Raw genomic sequence first — 13,883 nt, 5'->3', positions numbered from 1 at the left:
TCCTTGTAACTTATCTGACAACATGAAACAAAAAGTTGTCTAGATATAAGTAAAATTTGGCTGACTTCAATAAATCTGTCCATTGAGCAAGTTTTTTGCACACTTAAAGCAGCACTAAGTAACGTAAGTAAGTGTTTACCTTAACAAATCCTACTCATAGTGTTATTAGGTCGATTGGGGGGTATTTCATCTCCCCCTAGTGTTTCATGGCCAGAAAACCATGCTTGCAACTTCCCTGCACCAGGTCGGAGTCACCAATACACACTAATGGAATCACGAAGAAAAAGCTAACAGGCTAACGGGCAAAGCTAGCTGTGGGCTTGCGCCACTGAAACAGTATTTACAACCAAGTTTGAGCAAAAAAAAAAAAAATCTCCATTGTGTAATTAGATGAACAATATCCCTCTCTCCCTTTGTCTTTTCTGTCAGCGTAGTATTTACTCTCACAGACAATTAATGAGTAAAAAAAACGCAACATGCTACGACGCCTGCAGTGGCGCATATGGCCTCAATGGGGCACAAGTTACTTAGTTCTGCTTTAAGAAAAGAGGGTTTTATATATATACATATATATACTAAAATTAGATTAAAAAAACCCTCATGGACAGATTTCTTCAAATTAGTTACTTAAATTGAAGATAAATTTACTTATTTTAAGATGAATGTACTTATTTCTAGCTTACTTTTTCCTGCCATTGGAAAAATGCCATCATGTTTTTGATAAAAATGACTTAAAAGCGCTTGAACTGAATGGAACGAGAATGATTTATCTTGCCTTTGACTTTTTTGTCTCATTTCAAATTGTTTTCTAGTGTGGTAGGATGATATGGTGCAAGAAAAAAATAGAGATATTTTCTTGTTGAAAGTGAGCACATGTCCCTGAAGAGTATTAGATAAATTACTTTCCCAATCCTTCCATAAAATGTCATTATTTTGCTTCCCAGAAAAATGTATGTATTCAGTGTATTTTGTTCATAGAAAGAACGGAATAAAAATAACCCTGACACTGGCTGGACAACATAACCCCGGCGCTATTGTCCAGGACTGAGGCTCAGTGAATCCAGGTGGTGTGTGACAGAGTGGCTCGGATTGGGACGGGGTTACTCTGTGGTAAAGCAAAGCTGCCCAGGATTTGGCTGCTGTCTCTTCCGTTCAGGCAACATCTTCAGAAAGGGGAGATTATGTGATACCGTGAACCTCTGCTTTACCGAAACGGACAAATAAAACATAGAAAATCGGGACATTTTATACATAATAACGTGATGTGTTTTGTGGATTCACCTGCCATGTCGGTGAAAGTCTTTATTGGAAAGGTCTGTTATGGTTGGCTGAGCAAAATCCCCCAATCTCGCTCCAGCTGAACCCGGCTCCCTACTGCACGGCTGACCTTAATGTTGCATAGGATAATAGCATGCAAGTCCCAAGAGAGGAGGGGAGTATGTAACGCGTGATAACCTTATTAGTTGTTTACACATGATGGGAACGCATGCGCTGACCTCCTCGTTCCAGCGGGGAATGCATTATGGAGGCACGCTCGAGGACCTTCCTGAACATCGATCCCCACAGTGCTCGTGGGTTGCCCAAAATACATTTTAAAAATTGCTTTACGACTGCTGCCGGGACAATTCAATTCAAACGCATTGATTTTTTTGGACATATCGAGCCGTGCGGAGCTATTGAGGAAAAAGAAAAGAAAATATCACCCACACTTACGGTCTTGGCTTTGTAATGTCTTTGGCATGGCACGGGAAAGAGAGAGATAGTCAGCCGTTTGCCAATATCTCCAATGAAATCTGGCGCTGAATTAAATATTCATGAGTAAAACAATATCAAAGTCTTTTCTCATAAGATGTGCAAATGTGCATAGCTTTACATTGTTCAATTTGCTTAATAAGTTGTGCTGACATGTGTGTAATGTGGTGCTGCAGTATGTTTCAAATGACAGATTCTCTGCATCATAGCATCTGTTGGTGGGTGGAATATTTTTAGCAGCATGTGAACATTTTGTCCTCAAACTTGTTGTGTTAGAAGAAGTAAGGATTCGAGAGTGTTTTGACGAGACAAGACAAAAAAAAAAGTGGCATCTGAGCAACTGGATTGCATCATCTCCAAAAGGGCAGCTCTATGTGTTGCTCACAGTCTGCAGTTGCTAATGTTTATCAAACGTGTAATATTACGAAGACATGTACTGCAGTCCGGTGGCGCAGCAGACAAGTGGGGCCTTTCCCTGTGTACAGGTTCTCCATGTGTAAAAAGGTCACCTCATAGCCTGCTAGCCAACTATTCCTGGATATCAGTGAATTGTTACTGCTTTGTAAACTTCTCTTGACTGTATTTAGTGGTTTTGGTCGTCTCTGTTTCTAATTCTCATCCATGTCTTTGCACTCGGGTAAAGCCGCCATGTTTGTTTTGGTGCAGACAGACCATGCCTTTCGCTGATTGGTTATAAGCAATGCTAGATACTCTGGGGCCTGGACTCATATTGCAGCCTGATGAGTTCTCCCTGCTTGTGATGGGATTTACGGCTCTTTACGAGGAGCCAAATCTTTAGGATCATTTCATACATCTCTTGAAAAGACCAATTTTTATTTTTATTTACCTAAGAACTCATCCTTATAACTTACGCCTTAGAACATAAAGCAAAAAGTTGTCTAGATATAAGTAAAATGTGGCTGATTTCAATAAATCTGTCCATTGAGCAAGTTTTTTGTACACTTAAAGCAGCACTAAGTAACGTGTTTACCTTAATAAATCCTTCTCATACTGTTATTAGGTCGATTGGGTGGTCTTTCATCTCCCCCTAGTGTTTCATGGCCAGAAAACCAACTTCCCTGCACCGGTTCGGAGTCACCAATACACACTAATGGAATCATGAAGAAGAAGCTAACAGGCTAACGGGCAAAGCTAACTGTGGGCTTAACAGTATTTACAACCAAGTTTGAGCAACAAAAAAATAAATAAATGCCTTTCGCTGATTGGTTATAAGCAATGCTAGATACTCTGGGGCCTTGACTCCCCTGAGATTCTGAAGTTTACTAGAGGAGAAGAGGCGGAGTGCCGCATTAGAAGCAGCGTGGATGCTGGTGAAATGGCAAAACGTACAATTCCGACTTACTTTCTGAATTTTTGAATTTTTGAACTTTTCTGGTCAAACGGGGAGAAAATAAAACAAAACAGGGAGAGTCTGTGCCAACCCTGAAGATGCTAAAGTTGGCTTTGACGTAGAAATAACATTCATATAAGCTTCATAACACAAAGCATGATGATTAAGATAATACTCCACATTGTGAGATGAATCTTACATGCCAGACACTGATGACACTGTTTTCACCCCCAGACTGTATCGTATTGTGTGGTTTTAAACATTTATGGCCTGTGCCGCTGCAACCCTGCCTCGCCGCCGCCCCATCATGCCTTGCTTCAGATGGAGGAGCTGTCACCCACACGCCCTCTCGTGCAGCGGGCTCGGACACGTCTGTCATTTAGTATTTGGCTCATGTTAAGCAGAGTAACAGCTGCGGGCCACTGGAAACAGAGAACCAGAGGGAGACATGAGGCGCGTGAGTTGTTTCTGACAGCTCCTCCTGTTTTGACAGTAACAAAACCCCCTTTAGGATTTCATTTTTTTTTTTTTTTTGTACTTTGTGGCGCTGTTCGGCCACATCAGATGTAAATTTCCTGTTCAAAAAAGTTTCTTTGAATCAGGCAAAGGTTCAGGAAAGCCTTGGTGATATTCACTCGCTATTGGATTGAGAGCTTTGGTCATCACAGCAGTAGCTCAGTCGATTGAGCATCTTCAGCTGAACGCATTCTATCATTCTGAGTACATTCGGAATGCTGCTGGTTGAGTCCTGACTAACAAGGAAATACGACCACATTAGTCCAGTGCTCAGGTGCCCACCAATGCACAAGTCTCTGCATCGTCTCGCATCAAAGTACATCTCTGACATGTTAGAGCCATATGAACCATCTCAGGCTATGTGAACCTTGATGAGTGGTCAGGACTAAACACTGTGAGGCTGCATTTCACATTCATGCTGCTATAAGATGAAATAGTTTTCCTCAAGGTGTTAGAAAGGCTTCAACTCTGACTGAAAACAGTTTTATTTGGCTCTGCTTATGACCACTGCATTATCTTATCTGCATTTTTCTCTCAATGTTATTCATTTGTGACAGCATTCATGTTTTATAGATTTATTTTTGATCATCCTGTAATTTGATGTAGCCGTATAGCACTTTGAATTGACTTGTATATAGGGGAAGGGAAGCCCTGACATTGACTCCTTATGTTCATATTTCCCCTTATTTTGTGTCCTTGTATTTCTTATTCAATGCTCTTTACAAAGTGTTAATTGTTTTGCTTATTCAATGACTTCACTTTCACTTGAATACAAGTTTTATTTTAGAACAAAATACAGACAGGAAACCGTTGTTACCCTAAGAAGTTAGCGTCATTTAAAGGGAGTCAGCATCAAGAGTAGAAACAATGCAACAATCAATGACAAGCATTGAATTAAAATTGCTCTGGTGTGGCAACCCAGAAAGGCAGGGGAATTAGCGTGTCAAAAAATGTCCATAATACAGCACTTTCTCTGTCTCGCATAAGTCCTTTAGCGGCTCGTTGCTAAGTCTAATCGCTGCCAGAGAAACAGACCGTTGCCTGGGTAACCTTGGTCCCGCCGTCATGGCAGCTGTAACCGTGGCGAACAGACTCCGAGTGCCAGAGCGGACAGGTGTTACCGAGGTCTTCGAGTCCTCCTCCAGGTCCGGGCGCCGCGTACTCCGTTGTCGTTGCACATGTGGAGCAACGCTAACAAGCCTCTCCCGACAGCACGGTCAATATGGCGCCTCCGCATCCCTCTCTGTCCAAATCAGAGCCGTGACTGCTGCGCTACGCTAATGGCCGGTTGTTGAATCTGAAAAAGCACTCGCCGCTCTGTTCTCCTCTTGCCAGTTCTGAGCGGGAGGTCCGTGCCACATGGCTTTTTTTTTCTTTTTCCGCCCTCCCTTAGACCTACTGTAGAAATGCAAAATGAGTCATCTTCACTGAAACATGCTCACCTGCTGCAGGCCGCGGAGTAATAGGCCGCCGCGGCACAAGAAGTCAAACAAGCTCATTACCTTTTTATCCGGCACACCTGCAAAATTGGAGCCTGAAAATTGTTAGGGGAAGTATAATAATAACGCAGGGGATGGCAGCGGGTAAGAGGTGAGAGCGTGTCCATTTAGAACCAGAGAGGGGGAGAGAGCGCAGGCCATGAACGAAAGATAGTTCTGTTGGTGAGTTGGTGTGGAAAAGCGCATAATGTCTATTTCAGGGCTTGCTTTAAGTAGGGTGAGTCACCAGGCGTTCGGATCACTGGGGGCTGCATACATGACGACTCTCTTTTTGCTCCCTTTTCACTGAAGGCTCTTCAAGGGGCCATGATGTTTTGCAAATGTATCCGTACTGTGATACTGATGAGTATGAGCGAGCGTGCATTATTCTGCATAAAAGCTTGGATTCCTGCTGCACGTTTCTATGATTACTTTGCCTTTATACCATTGATCCCACACTCTATCGCAATAATTAAATGGCTTGAAGTCTTGGATCAAAACATGATTTGTATCCTTAACTTTCTGTTTGGGTTTTTGGAGTTTTTTCTTGCAAAGAAGGAGGGTCAAAGGACAGGAGACGCCCCAGGACAATCAACCATCTGCTGCTACACTGTCGACTGTTGGACATTTCCCATCTGGTTTTCATTGTTTGATATCCGTCTCATTGTTGAATTCAAACTGTTGAGCAATCTTTGTTAAGCTCCTTTTGTGATACTGGTCTCGAAAAGATAGAACTGAATTGTTTACGGTGTGACAACAAGGGATGTTTATTCAGTGTCTCAGCAATGGTAAATTATACTTAGAGGGCAAATAAGACAAATCATAAATAATTGTTGTGAAATGAAATTAACAGTGAAGTGAGAATAATGTTGTTTTTTTAGCCTGAACATTGTCAGAGTTGTAGCCTAGGCTACCTCACATCTACAGTCCGACTGTTCCAGATTATAGCTGCATAAAACTGAGACGCAGCCTCACTGTGCCTGACTTTAGGCACCTGCAGGAGACCATAGGCTTTGGAGAGACTTGTACACAAGCAGAGCCGCTTTGAAGTCTACTCTCTTAGCGATAGGAAGCCTCAGCACTGGACTACCAGCTGAGTCAAAGACACACCCTGAAATGTACATACAAATATTGCTAAAAATAGTCAGTAGAGTACAAAAGACAGTCTCCGCTTAAACATGTTTTTTTGTGTGTTTTTTTTGCGTTGCCCTCTCTTTCTCCTCTTCCTCCGTCACCACATCCACGTGGCTGCTCGGCGGGGGCACGTCTGTGGCAGGTTAGGCGTTTTGGAACGAGCCCGTACTCACTGTCATCCCAGGGCCGAGCTGGCTCTTAACATGGGCACAGACAGAGACCTCAATCTGCTTGGTAAATACTGGGATAAGTATGGCTCACAGCAGAAAATAGCCCACACCCGACCAAAGCCTGACGAGGATGCACCTTCCAAATAGGAGGCAGTGGACGTATCAGCTATTTTAGGATATGAGAACAGAGCAAGATCACCTTTTTTGAATATATAATTGCAAATATGAGTAGAATATAATGTATTTCTGCTAAAAACATTGTGGTATGACAGTGTAGTATATGTGTATTCAATTATTGTGAGACGTATTGCCTTTCTGCGTCCCTAGATATGAAGTGAACATGTATTACTTAAGTTTATTGGACATAGAACAACCCCGGTTCAAAACTACCAGCATCGTCCATCTGACTCAAAGCAGAAATAGTCTGTAGAGATGGCTGAAAGCATGACGAGGATATACCGTTCTGAATAGCAGGCTGTGAACATAAATTAGCTATTTTAGGACAAGAAAGGTGTGAGAAAAAGGCTGAGTGACAGGCAAGACAATGGAAGGTGAGAAAACGCATTTGGAGAGAGACAGGCAGAAAGGCAAATGAGGGATGTAAACCGCCTCCCACTGCCGCTAAAATGTCAATGGAGCCCTGGGGAGGCATTGATTAACCTCCCCAGCCCTAATCTTCCCCGAGTCCTCCTCCGCCTGTGACACGGCGCACATGAGCAGATGGACAGGGCACCCGTCTTTGCATAATTGTCTTGGGATATAGTTGGATGAGCAAGACCCTCGAAGTGGACATACACTACGGGAAGAGGTGCTAAAAAGGGGCTATTTTTGGTTTGCTGCTCCGATTTGGCGACAACCAAAAGGGAGACAAAAGACTGACAAACTTTGCTGTGGCTGTGCATGTCTGAATAAATAGTAAGTCGTCAAGACAATCAGTCACTGAGTCTATCCCAAGATATTTTGCAAATACCTGCTGTGGAAACTGACTCCTTCCGGTACAATTATTGTAAAAAAAAAAATATATGTATCATTTATTAGTTAGTTTGTTTTTTCCAATATAAAAGAGAGGGGACACACACCAAAAAACCCACATCATGTCAGAAATGCAGATGAGGAAAAGCACAATCGCACACTCAAGTAGCCCATGTCCAAAGGTGTATTCATTTTTATGATTAAGTGTCGACAGATCCTTCTTTTTTGTTCTTTGAACCACAGTTTGTCTGTGTTAGAGGATAACATTAAATCGCTATTTATCATACTGGGTCAGGCTGTACAGTCGAACTATCTCTGTCATAGCCTTGACTGTGGTGCTCAGACTCTTGCATATCAGTATGACGCTCTGAGAGGGTATTTATCCCTCTTCTGTGGAAGCATAGACAGACTTGAATAGTAGGACTAGCAATGTCTTGAGTTCATGTCTCCGGGTCCTGCACCGATGGTAAATAAACTTCTCCTGTATAAGACATCCAGACTGCTGCCTGTTTTTCATCTGTCCTCTCGAACACCATTGTTACTTCTCTAGCAGTCTGTCCAGCTCAGTAGTTCCAGTTGTCTTTGTGGAACGGCCTGTTGTGGGTCAAAAAAGTACAATAGATGGTGCAAATTTGAGATTGAGATACAGAATCAGGATCAAGCATAATACTAGTGCTAAAAGCTGCAGCACAGAGTCACTCATTTGCATTTGTGAATGGCTTATATAGCGCCGTCGTCAATGACTGAATTATGCAGGAGTATGTGTTGTAAATACCATTGCTTTGAATTGAACAACATCTTGCGTAACCACTGTCTGCTGTTCTGACATTTCTCTTTTTTTCCCCCCCTCTCTCTCCCACAGTTTGCTCTCAGTTCTCCAAAGGGGTGTACGCCATCATCGGCCTGTACGACAGGAAGACGGTGAACATGCTCATGTCCTTCTGCGGGGCCCTCCATGTTTGTTTCGTCACTCCGTCGTTTCCCATCGAAACGGCCAACCAGTTTGTGATCCAGCTGAGGCCCGAGCTGCAGGACGCGCTGGTGGGGGTCATCGGTCACTACAGATGGAACAAGTTTGTTTACATGTACAGCTCTGACTCAGGTATGACCCACCAAAAAGAACTATCATACTTTTTTTTTGTTATCCATCCAGCATCCAAGAAAGTACATAAACAAACTCTGACAAATTGACACAGTGAGATGTTTGTACATTATTACAGTATTTCATCGGATGAGAAGAGTTCTTAGCTTTCAAGTGAGGAATGGCATGTCCACTATTGTGAAATTTGTGTGCAGCTTAAGGCAACCAAAAGTTCAATTGTAGTTGTATAGCGCCTGTACCGCAGAAACGCTTTCCATTTGCAAGATAAGGTCAATGCATCTTCTCTAATTCAACTGCTGGTAGCATTTTACTGTACGTTCTGCAGTTATGTTGCACAGTGGAGTAATTATTTACCTAAATGGTCAACAAAAGCCTCATTCATCTTTGTATATGCGCCTCGAACGAGCTTCTCTGTGACATTTTATCTCAATCGGCAATCCACCCATACACCCACCCACTCGCCCACCTCCGCAGACTGAGAAAGCAGCCGCGGTCGTTTAGCCAAGTGCTATTAGTTGTCTTTATGTCTTCATGACGACAGCAATGGGGTCAACTGTAGCCGTTGTCTTTGAATGAGCTGCATGTGAACGTTTATATATCCACAATAGAGCGATGCACCTGTCTCGTCCTCCCAAGAGCGCCTTTCCGCCACATCTGCTTCCCAATCTTCCCATCATGCCATCTGTACCAGGTGTTTGTGGAGCCTAAAGACTATATTTTGCATGTAGAGATTGCTCAGCTTACAATGTCAGATTTGAAAGGTCAGATAAACATCTCAAGTCAGACTTACAAGATGTAATTTTGTAGTAATTTTTACCCTCCTTCTTTACATGTTTCGTTCAAGCTGGGTTCATTGTTGTCCTTTTTATGTGTGTGACTCAGTTATTAGTCTGCCTCTTGAAGCCCTAATCCCTCCATCTCCATGTCACACCAACTAACTTCATTTTCTTTCCTGAATATGGGGATATTTGGGTATTTTACAATATCGGCTATCGGTCGATATAGTGCTGATAAAGGCCAACATCTTCGGAAGCGTGATAACTGATAGACCTCCCGTTTTTAGCACTGGAAAGAGCTCGGCCTTGGGAGACCTGAGAAACATTGCATTAAAAATCAGTCAAGTTTGTACATCTCTGATTGTATTTTATGTGTTTTATGTGGCAGACTTTTGCTTATACTTAAGAAACCAGAGATAGAAACTTAGCGTTTTTTTGTTTGTTTTCATAAATCAGCCCTAATCCTCTAATAAAGCCCCCTGCTGTCACAGTTCAACACTGACACATTTTACAGTTTAGAAGCATCATTCACCATATAGATACAAATTCCCAAAAATCGGCCTTAGAAAAACCCATACTGGTCGACCTCTACTAAGGACTGCTCTTTTTTGCATCTTGTGTGTTGTTTAGAACATCATCCGCTGGCAGCAAGGGATACTAACTGCACTATATACAAAGCACAAGCCACCATTTTTATCCACTGGCAGGCTAACAAAGAAGATGTTGTGCAGTTGACAGTTTGACTGCAGAATGACTCCGATGATGGTTGAAAGGCTTTGGAAATGTGGATGGCACTTGGAGAATCTATTATCTATCAGCAGTAAAATGTTTCAATTTTGCACGATACTGTATGTCCCCTTGAGTAAAAGACAAGCATTCCTAATGTTATGATTGATGATGCGTTAGACGCTAAGGTCAGGTTTAAAAAGCTGATGTGGAGGAGTGACGAGAGGTGGTTTAGCCGTGCCTTTTAGTCCTTTAGATGAGCGATGGTTGGAGTGACACATGTACAGCTGATTTTTTTTTTTCTCATGTGATTGCTTCATTATGGACTCTGTTGCATGGTGCTTCACATGTGTGTGTGTGTCTATGTGTGTGTGTGTGTGTGTGTGTGTGTGTGTGGGTGTGTGTGTGTCTGTGTGTGTGTGAGAAAGAGGCAGTGACCCCAAAGTGATGGAGTGGTGGGATGGAGTCAGTTCAATCTATAACGGCTGGTCCTCTGTTGCCTGGATACTAAGCTGCAGTCACCCTTCCCACTGGGTTATTTTAAGCCTTTAAGGAAACACTAATATTTGCTTGGGAGGAATTTTACGGCTATTTGATGGTGTCCGCCTGCTGAAAAGAAAGGAATCAATGTGCAATTAGCGGTTATAGTCCCACAGCTGTAAAAAGACAAAAGATTTCCGCCTTTACAGTGTATGGAGGGCATGCACATACATATATTTTATTCTAAACAGATCTTAGTAGTGCAATAGTTTAGCTAAATTCAACCCAACCTCACTGTTACAAGCTACACCAATACTTGTGGAGATGGTTGTGTCATCTGAAGGGAAAGAAAGAAAGACAGAAAAAGGAAAGAGGTGGCCGTGGATAAATAAAAGAAACAGGGATAGACAACGTCAGAACTATTATACACACATTAGAGATCAATTCCTTTGAAATCTCCGCGAGGATGCCCTGTGTTCGGTCATTTATGATGACCTAACACATGATTTGGAGACTCGGCCCCTAATCTTTTCCTTTTGATAAGGAAGAAAATCGTCCCATCACAAAACAAACTTGCCTACCTTTGCCGTAGTGGTTAGGACTCAGCAGAAGCTTATGTCTATAGGACTGTATGTCGACTGAAATGATAAATAATACAGCAAACATAATATGATTTGTTCAATACCAGACTTCTCCTATTTTATATTTACTGAACAACTAAATTGCCCTTTTTTGCAACCAGGAAATGTAATTTATCCGAATGCTGCCCCATTAATTAAACCAATTGTCTAAATGGAATGAGGCAAACCTTGCATAGAAAGCGGAAATGAATGCTATTAAGATGGTGGTTGCTTCTGAGTTTAATTACAGTTTTATGGTGATACTCTGACCAAGGCAGAGGGCATGCAAACAGTCCAATTACTTGACAAGAGCTTTTTCTCTGGAATGTAAAGTAATTGGAAATGTTTGAGGAGTGGTGCGCCTCAGGAGACAATGACAGAAGTGGCTTTACTGCAATTGTATTCTTTTGAAACCACCCCTTCGCGAAGCCATAGGAAGACTGTGTAGATTTGGTGAGTGTTGTGTGAGTGAGTACTTGGGAGGGGTGCCAAAAGAGTGCCAATAAGTAAGAAAAAGTGCTATTCCAATAACGTTCCCTTCCTTAAATTTGCAAATGGTTGTGTCTTGTATGTGGTAACTCCTTAAGAAATGCCTTGCACATTGAGGGGCTGTCACAGGTGCACAAAATAGCAAATTGAGGTTTGCTTATGTTTGTTTGTTTGTATACTTTATTGTCCCCATAGGAAAATTTGTCCTCTGCATTTAACCCATCCTTCGATGCCGCTGGGGCAACCCGTAAGGAGCAGTGGTCGACGGCAGTGCCGTGCCCAGGGACCCATCTCCATGATGTGGAGCCAGGCTGATGGTCAGAATCACCTGTCTGGAGGATTCACTTATTGTGCATGTTTTTAGTGGTAGGGGAAACCGGAGTACCCGGAGGAAATCTACGCAGACACGGAGAGAACATGCAAACTCCACACAGAAAGGCCCCGTCCAGGAGGGAATCGAACCCGGGACATTCTAGCTGTGAAGCCGAGGCGCTAACCGCTGCTCTACCCTGCGCCCTATTATTGAAAAATAGCTAATAGGCAGCAGCAATTGTTTGAGCTGTGTGCTTCACTTCCCTCTTTGCTAATAAATAGATGGTCATGCCATTTTGTGTCCTCAGCTTTTTCGTTCTGAATTCTAAATTACAAAATGGAGTAATTTAACCTCTAAATGACAGTGATTTAAGTTGCTAAACGTGAAATACCAATGCTAAAAGTGAAAAGCGAAAGTTAAAAAAGCCAGAATCAAGGATACATTAACCAAAACAAGCGTTCCTTTTTAAAGTCCATTACCTTTCATAAACAATGTTCAAAATGGCCTCTCCCGGTGTTATTTTCTTCACTCTCATTTGCCCGGGCGGCTTGTATTGCCTCCGGCCAGGGTTGCTTATGACAGTCACTTCCCATTATGACATTATTCTCTCACAGGATGCCTTTGAAGCGGAAATATTCTTAGCCCTGTACCAACTACCTGTTATTTCTAAGGAACAAAGACGTGTTTTAAAGCAGGCGGCGGAGTATTTGGTGTAAACAGGGGATCGGGAGCTTATATGGATAGAAGATATGAATAGATAAGTTTAATGTAAAAAGGCCAGGCGTGCAGATAACACTGAGCGCACTTGACTTTACGTCCTCCCATATTTTATGCACCAGAACAGAACATCCTCAGAGATAATAATGAGATTCAAAACACTAAATTTAGCCCATAGTCATTGCAAGCAAGTATCTAGACTGTGCACCCGCATACATAATACTGAGACATTACAAGATTACTAATAAGCAATTAAGATGCGAGGGAAAGTTGGACTGGGATTGTTACGGCCGTATACATAATCATAAACATACAAAAGAGTGAAATCAAAGCTGCTTTATTGGGGCCAGTGCTTCTTTAACTGCAGTGTCAGGGTTTATGCGTAGGAGCTGTCCGTGGTGCTGAAACTTCACAGAGAACTTGACTTTCCTTCTTCTCCTACACTTCGCAATTGGAGTTATGAGTAATATTATTTTGAATCCTCATCATTGTAGTGATTGCATCTTTTTGTGATTTTAAAGTCATGGGTCGGGCAAATCTCTGCACCCAATAATCAGCTGCAGTGATCTGCACAGTGGTGCAGCGTTGAGCGGTTAGTTCCGGATTCGATTCCCACCTGGACGATGCCTTTCGGTGTGGAGTTTGCATGTTTTCCCCATGTCTGCGTAGGTTTCCTCTGGGCACTCCGGTTTCCCCACCTCTAAAAACAGGTTGTGTTTGAGTGTGCGAGTGTGGGACAATGGATGGAAATTAGCCTCCAACTAGAGCAATCCAGAGTGCCGTGTTTGCTTGCATGAGTCCCATGTATGTTCACATGCACTGTCCTGACCAGATAAACAAATAAACAAACATGTATTTATTCATTCAAGTTTGACACCAGCTTTTGTTCCAGATACCACATGAACACATTGATTTTTTTTTTCTTCAGCCTGTAGTGAATGTTGATATTTTTAGCTTGTTTTCTTCCTTCACATTTTACTTTTAATGTCGGAGTATAAAAAAGACAACACTTACTCTTTATGATGCTTATTTTATGAAGTTTTCTCTGCATGCGAGCTGGAGATTTTCAAGACATACAGTAACTACAGCATTGTGCTGCAACAGCCGGTTTCCCACGCATATTCATTCACAAATATTGACATATTTTGTATCCACGTGTAACACGAGAGATCACATATGGTCATGTCCTTTCTGGGAAACGAGAAGATGAGAGACAAATCGTTATAAACTTTTATGTTTTTTTACTCATATTGATATCAGTAATGCATAGCAAAAGTCTCAAATATA

General features: G+C 42.3%; 1 protein-coding gene across 3 annotated transcripts in view; it reads left to right on the top strand.

The window, feature by feature from the left end:
- Positions 1-13,883, top strand: part of gria1a (glutamate receptor, ionotropic, AMPA 1a) — a 104,591-nt gene that overhangs the window by 14,587 nt on the left and 76,121 nt on the right. For all 3 annotated transcript variants that reach the window (XM_079556191.1, XM_079556193.1, XM_079556192.1), the window contains exon 3: positions 8,236-8,475. In XM_079556191.1, the coding sequence (XP_079412317.1) occupies positions 8,236-8,475 (240 nt within the window). The remainder of the gene's footprint in view (positions 1-8,235; positions 8,476-13,883) is intronic.

Source organism: Gobius niger, assembly GCF_951799975.1.
Source record: "Gobius niger genome assembly, chromosome: 5".
NCBI classification, from domain to species: Eukaryota; Metazoa; Chordata; class Actinopteri; order Gobiiformes; family Gobiidae; genus Gobius; species Gobius niger.
Note: the sequence above shows the minus strand (reverse complement) of the source record. Positions and strands in the feature narration are given on the sequence as shown.